Source organism: Pistacia vera, unplaced genomic scaffold (assembly GCF_008641045.1).
Source record: "Pistacia vera cultivar Batoury unplaced genomic scaffold, PisVer_v2 Contig8, whole genome shotgun sequence".
NCBI classification, from domain to species: Eukaryota; Viridiplantae; Streptophyta; class Magnoliopsida; order Sapindales; family Anacardiaceae; genus Pistacia; species Pistacia vera.
This window is the reverse complement of record NW_022196667.1, coordinates 59608-70719: the sequence shown is the minus strand read 5'-3', so window position 1 is coordinate 70719 and position 11112 is coordinate 59608. Positions and strand designations below refer to the sequence as shown.

Genomic DNA, 11112 nt, shown 5'->3' with positions numbered 1-11112 from the left:
AATTTAAAGGAGTTGTTAATATTGAAGGTAATAAGTTAGCTTCTCATTCTCTTAATTTCAACCATTTTTTTGTGAATTTCTAGTAACTGGACTTTTAAATTATATATACGAAAGAGTTTAACCTCGTAAAATTGTTTAATATTTTCCTAGGGTTACATTCTTTGAAAGAGTTGGACATAAGGTGGAATGAGATTGACCATTTTGTCAGCCCCAAAGGTAATAAGTAATAATATTTGTGACATGATCACAATTTACAGCTTCTTTGGAGCAAGTACAAGCTCTGAATCACAACCACATAGTTTTCTCCCAAACAAAATATCACAACCGTTAAAAATTATCTCAATATTTATAAAACCAGTAAAAGCCCCACTCATTTATCTCCTGCCGTCAGATTCAATTTTGAAAACCAAGCCAGCAGAAAATGTTTCACTATAATTACTAGAACAACCACACAATTACCTACTTTTTTACGGGTTATGAACTAAACAAGGAAGGTTATTTTAGGAATGTATGTAAAATAGAATAATAGGTTATTTTCCCCTTGTTAGAAGATTTTTAATGAAATCAAATTGTAGAAATTAAGATTTTAAATTATTATAAATATATCTTAAAATTCTTCACTGTTCACTTCCATATAATAACATCTTTTTCGGATATACAATTGAATAATTTGAATGGGTTTATTAATATTCAAGGTAATTTAGCTAGCTTCTCATTATCATAATTTCAACCTTTTTTTTTTTTTTTTTTTTTTTGGGTGAATTTACAATATAATTGGATTTTTTAGATTAAATATATGAAACATTTTAATCTTGTGAAATTGTTTGACTATTTTCAGGTTTGAGTAACTTGGAGGTTATGGATTTAAGTTATAACAACCTCAATAACAGAATATTATCTTTTTCGGGTGATCTCTCCTCATTAAAATCTTTGTTTCTGAATAATAATGGATTGACTGGAACTGTTGATGTTCAAGGTAAGTTTGATCAAGTTCCTCATGTCTTCTTAATGATAAATTTTTAATTAAGTTTGTTTAATTTTTTCCCTGGATTACAATCCTTGAAAAACTTAGAGGAGCTATACATGGGTTGAAATAAGATTGACAAATTTGTCAACTATAAAGGTATTCAATTCATTTCATCAACACAGGCCCATAACCAAACTTAAGTAATAATATTTAATGACTTTATTTCTAACTCTCAAATTTCTAATACAAAGGCACAATCTTTGAGAATGTTATGCTAAGTGATACCCACAGCTATGTAAAATTATTTTTACATTATCATTTTCTAAAATTAAAATGAAAAATCAATTATTATATTGTGTATTTGAAAACAGTTTTCATATTAATGAAATAGGTATAATTTGAATATTTAGTATTATCTTTAAAATAAAATGCATTTGACAATTTGAACTTGAAAATGTAGGGTAAATTAAAAAAAAAAAAAAAAAAAGATTTTCTATGTACCATATATATTATTTTGAAACTTACGAAACTTAATTCTTGAGTTTAATTTTCTTTTTCTTTTTTTTAAAGAAAAGTTCTAAATCTTGATTTTCAAATTGTCTAGCAAACAATTTTCTTTTTTATTTTTCTAAATTCGAAAAATAGATTTTTTATTTTTTTTTATGAAAGAAAGACTAAAGTTAATTACTAGAAACCATTAAAACCACAGTGTTACTAAAGTTAATTAGAAAAATACAATTATTGAGGTTAATACTAATTCTTTTTATAAAAGAAAAAAATTGTGTTTCATAAATCTTTATACTTTAAATTTTATATATATACATATGAAAGAGTTTAACCTTGTGAAATTGTTAATCTTTTCCTAGGGTTACATTCTTTGAAAAAGTTGGACATAAGCTATAATGAGATTGACCAATTTGCCAGCCCCAAAGGTAATGATGAAAAAATATTATTCTATTAAGAATTTTGAGATTTTAATTAGGATACTTTTAACTTTTGCGAGACTATGATATAAAGTAATATCAAGAATACTTTTGCAAAATTATTTTTATAATATTCTTTTTAAAATAAAAATGAGATTTTTTTTTTTCTTGTTAAAGAATTTCGACATTATTAACTGAAAAATGTAGGGAAAAATGGATTTATCGTATTCTGTGATTCTTTTTTTTAATTTCCAAAATAAATTTCTTGAGTTCACTTTTTTTTAAAAAAAAAAAATTCCTCTAAATCTTCATTTTCAAATACATAGACTAGTAAACAATTTTTTTTATTTTTATTTTTTTAAAGTGTAAAATAGAGAATGATGTCAAAGAAAGAAAAAATGAAGTTGTGATTGTTTTTATATATTTATTTACTAATTTATCCTTATATTTATTAATGTAATTATATATAGCCATTATGTCATTATATAATAATTTTATTTTAGTAATTACTATATTAATTGACGTTAATTATGGTTCTAGTATTAAAATACTTTATTTTAGGCAACATTTAATTAATTGACCTAATAATTAAGGCAAGTATTAATTACTTTATTTATGAATAATATATATTATTTAAACATTAATTATAAGTTAATATTATAAAATTAATAGAAAATATAAACATATTATCTTAAAATATAAATATATAAATGTAATTTGGACTTTTAAAATTAAATATATGAAATAGTTTACTCTTGTAAAATTGTTTGACTATTTTCAGGTTTGAGTAACTTGGAGGTTATCAATTTAAGTTATAACAACCTCAGTAATAACATATTATCATCTTTGGGTGGTCTCTCTTCATTAAAATCTTTGTATCTAGAAGATATTGGATTGAATGGAACTGTTGATGTTGAAGGTAAGTTTGATAAAATTCCTAATGTCTTCTTATGATCAATTTTTGATTAACTCTGTTTCATTTTTTCCTAGGATTATGTTCCTTGAAAAACTTAGAGGAGTTGTACATGGACTGGAATAAGATTGACAAATTTGTCAACTCCAAAGGTATTCAATTCATTCCATCACTACAAGCCCATAACTAAACTTAAGTAATAATATTTAATCAATTTATTTTTAACTCTCAAATTTCTACCCGATTGTGTATTTGAAAATAGTGTTCATATTAATGAAATATTAAATAAATAGTAATGCTACAATAGGTATTATTTTACAAATTAAAAAACATAATTCTTGAGTTTAATTTTCTTTCTTTTTTTAAGAAAAAAAGTTCATCTGAATCTTGATTTTCAAAATTGTCTGGCAAGCAATTTTTTTTTTTTTAAATTCGAAAAATAGAGAATTATTTTTATTATGAGAAAGACTAATGTTAATTTCTATAAACCATTAAGCCCATAATGTTATTTTTATGTTTTTTAAGTTTTATTTTTTTATTTTTTTTAAAAACGCATAACACAATTTTTGAGGTTAATACTAATTCTTTTTATAAAAGAAAAAACTGTGTTTCGTAAATCTTTGTACTCCAGCTAGTAAAAAAATATTTTTTATTTTATTTAATTTGCAAAATATGAGAATTGAGTTTTAGAAAGAAAAAAAAAAATTCCTTTATAAAATCCGTTCCTTGCATTACGTTGAAGATTGTTAATTATAATTCAATTTTTTAACTTATAGATTATAGAGGCTTGAAGAAGTTGAATGTCCTTTCTCTACGGAGTGGTATTGAAACCGATGATGGAACTGTTTTTCTACAGTCAACATTAAGGTTGTTCCCATCCTTAAAGATACTTAACCTTTCAGATAATAGTTTTAATCAAACAATGATTGCTCGAGGTAAGAAATAAGTTAAAGTTATGATGCTAAAAAAAAAATTGTTGATAATTTGTCAATTACTTACCTAGCATCATTTAAATTTGTTGCACTGTTTTAACAGAGTTGCACAATCTGACCATCTTGGAAGAATTGAACTTGGATTATTCTGAGCTCCACATAAGTTTTCTACAAACTGTTGCAACTTGCTCTTTGCTGAGACATTTGTCAATGAGATATTGTGAAGTCAATGGCATCTCACCTAATCATGGTAAATTCAAGATTAGTTTCATTTGCATTAATTTATATATAAGATAATGTTTAAACTTAATCCTAGATATTGAAATTTGCTTTCAATTTGTGGATCAAACACCTCTTATTTTTCTCAATGATTAAACAGTTATCAATGAAATTTTATATTCAAGTTAGATGTGGAAAAAATGAAATATTTACAAAAATGAGATTTAATACTAATTTCTATACATACTGAAAATTAATTTTTCTTTTATTATAATATTCTAGATTGGGAATTCCAAAAATGAGATCAAATATTTATATTTTAATTGAGCAAGCTTTTAATTAGCCTTAATATTGGCAATAAAATATTTAAAATTGTAGGAACTTTCCTCTTTTGGAATGGATTAGATTGAATTCATTTTAATCTTTAAAAGTAACAAAAATGATCAGTTGAATGTGTAATTGAGCTTGATATCTTTTTTTTTTTTTTTTTTTTCAATTTAATATTGTTTTTCAGTATGTATAGGTTTTAGTAATGTCAAATTTTGGAACATTTGCTTATGGATATTCACATACATTCATGTCAATGTGTAGGTCCTATTTATTTCAAAAATTTGGAACGTTTGGGCATGGAGGGAACTACTCTCAACAACAGCTTTTCTCAAATCTTTAAACCGATAATTTCTCTTAAGAAATTATCACTGTTTGATTGCGGACTCAATGGCACATTTTATGATCAAGGTTAGTAAATCAAATAAATACATATGCAATAAATAAAAATTAAAAAAAAAAAAACATTTACACAGTTTCATGTATTAGCTATAAATCTTGTATTAATAGATTACATTGAAATGAAAAAGTGACAAAAAAGATGATAACCATGTCCACCATAATAATAAACTATTCAAAAAAATTAATGATGAGTTTAAAGTGATCACTATTAAATGATGTAATTGAAACAATAAATAGTGACAAAAAAATGATATTAAAATCATGCCTACCGTAATAAGATATTTGATGTAAATGTTTATGAATTATATATGTTAATAATTAAATGACATGTTTTATTTCAGGCTTGTGTGAGATGGTGCATTTGCAAGAGTTGTATATTGACTATAATGATTTATGGGGTCCCTTACCTCCATGTTTGGCAAATTTGACCTCACTTAAGCAGTTATATATTTCTTCCAATCAAATTACAGGAAACATCTCCTCATCTCCCCTTAAGGATCTACCATCCATTCAAGTCCTTGACATTTCAAACAATCACTTCCAAGTCCCAATATCACTCAATCCATTTTTGAACCTTTCAAACCTCAAAGATTTCAAGAGTGAAAATAACCAAATATATGTTGAAACCATGTCATATTCTTTGACCCCAAAATTCCAATTAAATTCCATCTGGTTGTCTGGTTGTGGAAATGTTGGCACTTTTCCCAAGTTTCTTTACCATCAACATGACCTACAAGAAGTTGATCTCTCCCACATGAACTTGAGTGGAGAATTTCCGTATTGGTTGTTGTCCAACAATACCCAACTAGAAACACTTTTTCTAGTTAATAATTCTCTTTCTGGAACTTTCCTATTGCCATCTCATTCTCATATGCATTCAGGAAGCTTAGACATCTCCATCAATTTCTTTCATGGCCAAATTCCAATAGAGATTGGTGCAAAACTACCAAAGCTATCATATTTCAACATTTCTAGAAATTCTTTCAATGGTAGCATTCCATCTTCTTTTGGTAGTATAAACTTCTTGCAAACTCTGGACTTATCAAACAATAAGTTGGCTGGTGGAATACCTGAGCACTTGGCCATAGGGTGCTTCTCACTACGACTATTGGTGTTATCAAACAACAATTTGCAAGGTCATATCTTCTCTCATACTATGAACTTGAAGCAGTTAGGAATATTACAATTGGATGGTAATCATTTTAGTGGAGAGATCCCAAAAAGCTTGTTAAATTGCAGTTCTTTAGAAGTATTGAATCTCAATAATAACCATCTCTCAGCAAGATCCCAAGATGGATTGGAAATCTATCAACTTTAGAAATTATTGAAATGTCAAATAATGAACTTGAAGGTCCAATTCCAAAAGAACTATTTCAAATTGATGATCTTCAAATTTTGGACATTTCAGACAACAATATCTCTGGTAGTTTTCCATCTTGTTTTAACCTTTCAGGAATCAAGCAAGTTCACTTGTCAAGAAATAGATTGCAAGGACAACTAAAAGATGCTTTCTACAATAATAGTTCTCAATTGGTGGTCTTAGATCTTAGCTATAACCACTTCAAAGGGAATATTCCAAGTTGGATTGGCAAACTCTCTTCTTTAGGTTACCTTATCTTAGGTAACAATCATCTTGAAGGTGAATTACCTACTGAATTGTGCAATCTGACAGAACTACGCTTGCTAGATCTCTCTCAAAATAGTCTCTATGGTAAAATTCCTTCTTGCTTGGATTTCACTGCCCTTCATGAAGAAAATGGGAATGATACAACTATAACTTCTGCTATTTTGGATATATATATTAGTTCTTATTCAAGAATTACTCCATTCCAAAGTGAAGAATCCATACAATTCACAACAAAAAGTATATCCTACTCCTACAATGGAAGCATCCTCACATCTATGTCTGGAATTGATCTTTCTTGCAATAAATTATTCGGTGAAATTCCTCCTCAAATTGGAAACCTAACCGCGATTCACACTCTTAATCTTTCTCATAATAATTTGACAGGATCAATCCCAATAACATTTTCAAATCTCAAACAAATTGAGAGCTTGGATCTTTCTTACAACAATTTGAATGGAAAAATTCCCTCTGAACTAGTAGAGATATACACATTGTCTGTTTTCAGTGTGGCACACAATAATTTGTCAGGAAAAACACCTGAAAGGGTTAATCAATTTGCAACCTTTGAAGAAGGTAGCTATAAAGGAATCCCTTTTCTTTGTGGCTTGCCTTTGAACAAAAGTTGCAACCCAATGGAATCACCATCATTGACACCAGGAGCTTCAACTGACAACAAAGAAGATTGTGATTTTGTTGACATGGACATCTTCTATATCACTTTTGTGGTGACCTACATAGTTGTGCTTTTAGTGATTGCTGGAATTTTGTATGTGAATCCTTATTGGAGACGAACATGGTTTTATCTTGTGGAGAAGTGGATGATCTCCTGTTACTACTTTGTTATTGACCATCTCCCATAATTTCGTGGTTGAAATATGATTGTAGGATTACATGTATATGTCAACTTTTTCTTTTTCAATAATATATATTTTCTTTAAGTCAAATGATAAATAAATTTATTGAATCATTAAATGAAGTTCTAAACTTATATAATTTGAAAATACTTCATATGTGTTATTTTTTTATTAAAAATTATTTCAGAATTATGGAACACTTTTTTTCTCTTGAATTGCTGTGATATTTTAATTAGAAATATATCAAATATTAATGGAAGTTAATGAAATATTATATTCAATATCTAAATTATATTACATATTATTAGAAGTAGCTATGAAGGAAATCATTTTCTTGGTGGACTGTCATTGAACAAAAAGTTGCAGCCCATTGAAATTAGCATCATTAGCACCAAAAACTTCATCAGATAATAAAGAAGATAATAGTGAATTTGTTGACATAGATAATTTTCTATATAATTTTTTTAATAAAAAATACTTCGCAATATTTAAAAAGTTTATCCACAGTTTTTCTTGAATTGCTTTGGTATTCTAATTATTAATATAGTAAAGATTTCTAAAATTAAATGAAATAATATATTCAATATCTTTATTATTATTGTACATTAATAATAATAATAATAATAACCCCAATTCGAGTGGACCGTTGTCATCTGAAGAATTTAATTCCAACCGAATTAAAACCAAAAAAAAAAAAAACAAAAACAAAAACAGAGTTATCGAATCAATCCAAAAAGGTCTCAAAATATCTATATCATTACGATTGTTTCATTATTTCTTCACTATCCTATCCCTATTCCAAATACGATTGTTTCCCTATTTTTAAAATCATATCCTAAATTAAGAAACTTTTTAAACCCTCTAAATTTGTTAATTAATAAAAATACCCCCAATAAAAAAATTTATAAATTGACAAAAACACTCCCATTCACTTATAATTATCAGATTCCGACAACCACCATCGATAGTTGTCGAAATCTATCACAACAACACACTATCGACCGGAACTGGTCGGCAATGCACTGATCTGGTCGAAAAATACCAGATCTAGCTGTCAACGACAACCAAGAGTTGGTCGTCGTTAACCATATCTTTGGCCGTCGTTGACAGTCAACGATGACCAAAAGGCCAAATCTGGCATTTTTCGGCCAGATCGGCTCATGACCTATCAGATTCAATCGGTCGTGTACCGTAAAACTAGATTTCAGCAGTTTTCGACGGTGGTGGCCAGAATTTGACAACTGTGGGTGGGTGGAGGTGTTTTTATTATTTTACAAAATTTTTATATATTAAGGTGCTTAGTTAAATTAGTAAACCTTAGAGGTTTTTTTGTTAATTTTTAAACTTAATTCGAAAATAATCTCCGACTCTATTTACCAATACTATTTCAAAAATACTACTTAAAATACTAAAACAAACACACCCGACATCCCTCGCTGGGTAGGGTTTAATACTCCTTACTGTCGCTAAAGCCCTTCTCTTTCGCAGAACTCGAAATAGCTCTGCTCTGCTTTTTACAACACCCACCTTAATAAAAACCCTAATTTTACATCTTCTTTACCGCAATTATCATTTCTATTCAATTTTAATCCCAAGAGTCAAATCTTTTCATTCATTTTCAAGTGATGGAGAATTTGATTACTGAAATTCAAGTGGAAGAGGCGGGCAGGTATTCGGATCTCGGAGTCGGATCCTTTTCTGGGTTCCAAAGAAGGATCGAGTTTCACCCGGCTAGAAAAGTCTTTAGTGGGCTTAGTATGGTGGTGAGAATGGGGATTTTAAATTGGAGACGCTGAATCCAAGTGGGTCGGAGCAGAAGAAAACTGGGACGGGTCAGGGAAGGGTCCGAGTGGTGGGTCGGGGAAGAGAGTTGATGGGTCGGAGTTTTGGGATTGTGCGTTGGATCCTAAGCTGAGTTTTGGGATGACTTTCCGGAGAATTGTGAGTGTGATTAGTTTGTAATGATTTTTTTTTTTTTTTTTTTTAATTCTATGGCTTTGAATGAGTTTTTTCTGTATTGATAATTTGTTCGAATTCAATCGTTTCGTTGTAGTTTGATTTAGTTCTGTTGAAGGGCAATTGGTATGCTTCAGGGAGTGAAATCCCAGTTTGGTATCAGTAATTTATGAGTACCTGTTAGTTTCATGGTTTCATTTGAGGGGAATTGCTATGTTGCCGGGAGTATAATTGTAGTATAGTTGCTGGAATTAATGGTTTTGGTAGTCCATATGTCTTTACAAATGTGCAATGAAACTAATAACGAAATACCGATCATTTTGGATTGCAGTTGTGCTGCCATAGTTTAAGATATGTTAAATTATGGTTATCAGTTAGTGATTTCAGCTCAAAGACTTGGTATTTAGTTGAATTTGGTATTTCGAATAAATTTGGTGTCAATTTTTTCAATGGCAAATGTATGACGCTTTTTAGGTAATTAATAGCTGTGGTGAACTTGGTTTTGTGTTGAACCTAAACATATCTATAATGATATGTATGACTTACAGGGCGCTGGTCTTGAAAATCTTGGAAATACTTGTTTTCTCAATTCAGCGTTGAGTGTCTGACATATATAGAGCCTTTAACGGCATACTTGCAGAGTGGCAAGCATCGAAATTCTTGTAAGTGGCTTTCTCTTTTTGCTTTTTACGTCCATGAACACAATAATATAGGCATGCAGATTTCTGCATCAATTCATGTGTCTAGCTTTACTTTTATTTGGCAAGATCCCTAAGATGATTAATCAATTTGCAACTTTTGGAGAAAGTAGTTATGAGGGGAATCCTCTTCTTTGTGGACCAAGCTACATTAACTTGGAAAATGGGGTTACATTCTCACCACTGCAAGAGGAAGTTGATACACTCCTTAAGTCAATAAAAATTAATTGAGAAGTTGATTGAACGGCATGGTAGCTTGAACATAGATGTCTGTTAGGAATGAAAAGAGATCCCCGAATCAATTGAAAACTTGATAAATACCTCCTATAGAAATAGCATTGATGTTTGTTTCTGTGTGCATCAAGACGTGTTCAAAAGGTGTATGGATATTCTTAGTATTTATGTTTGTTTCATTAAAAAGGTGTGAGAGTGAGGATGAAAGGTGTTGGGATGAAGAGAGAATTGCTCTCTTGCAACTTAAACCATTGTGGAATAGTACTTATTACCTTCAAGATTCGGTGGAAAAGGTGTTGGGATGAAAACTCAAGACTGTTGTCAATGGAGAAGGGTTGAGTGCAGCAACACAATAGGCAAAGTGATCAAACTCTATGTTAGTTATGTGAAAAGAACTAATTGTGAGATCAGTTGTATATGTATGTTAATTCGAATCATACAGTAGTAGAAACTAACCCAAAGTCTCAATCTAAAATTTATACAGCAGAAACCACAAAACAGATCCTAATTTCTCAATCCCCTTAAACCCTTTTGTTAATCTATTCATATTTAATACCAAAATTCAATTATTTTCATTCATTTTCAAGTGATGGAGAATTTGATGATTGAAATTCCGGGCAAGTTTTCTGATCCTAAGAACTGAGAGTTAAGAAAAGGGAAGAAGAAACGAGACAAAAAGGGCAATTTCTGAGCTTATTTAAATTCTGGTAATGGACATTTAACTAGATATTTATTTACTTAATTTCACATTAAACTTGAATCCAGCTTCATTATTAACAATGCTTGTAAATGACTTGAAAAAAAGTCATTTGTGCCTCCAAGTCATAGCAGCCAAATCCTTATACTTGGACACCTGGAAGCTCATTTGTTTTAAGATTTTTTTTTTTTTTTTTTTTTTGTAAAAGGAGACAAGGCCCATTTCATTCAGTCTAACAATATAATTTTACTGATTTATCCATAAAATCAACATTTTAAACTTACAGTGTCACATACAGGGTAACTGTGACATTTAATAATTATATATTAGACGGTAATGAAAGAGAGAATAGGAATTAAAAGA

General features: G+C 29.2%; 1 protein-coding gene and 1 long non-coding RNA gene across 2 annotated transcripts; both read left to right on the top strand.

The window, feature by feature from the left end:
* Positions 1-6012: 6012 nt before the first annotated feature.
* Positions 6013-7170, top strand: LOC116117096 (receptor-like protein 13). Its single transcript, XM_031403124.1, has one exon. It carries the CDS (start codon positions 6013-6015, stop codon positions 7168-7170), a length of 1158 nt encoding a protein of 385 aa, XP_031258984.1.
* Positions 7171-8610: 1440 nt separating this feature from the next.
* On the top strand, positions 8611-10566 carry LOC116117119. The gene is made up of 3 exons (XR_004125919.1): positions 8611-9105; positions 9669-9782; positions 10240-10566. It is a non-coding gene; the product is annotated as an uncharacterized LOC116117119 (long non-coding RNA).
* Positions 10567-11112: the final 546 nt, after the last annotated feature.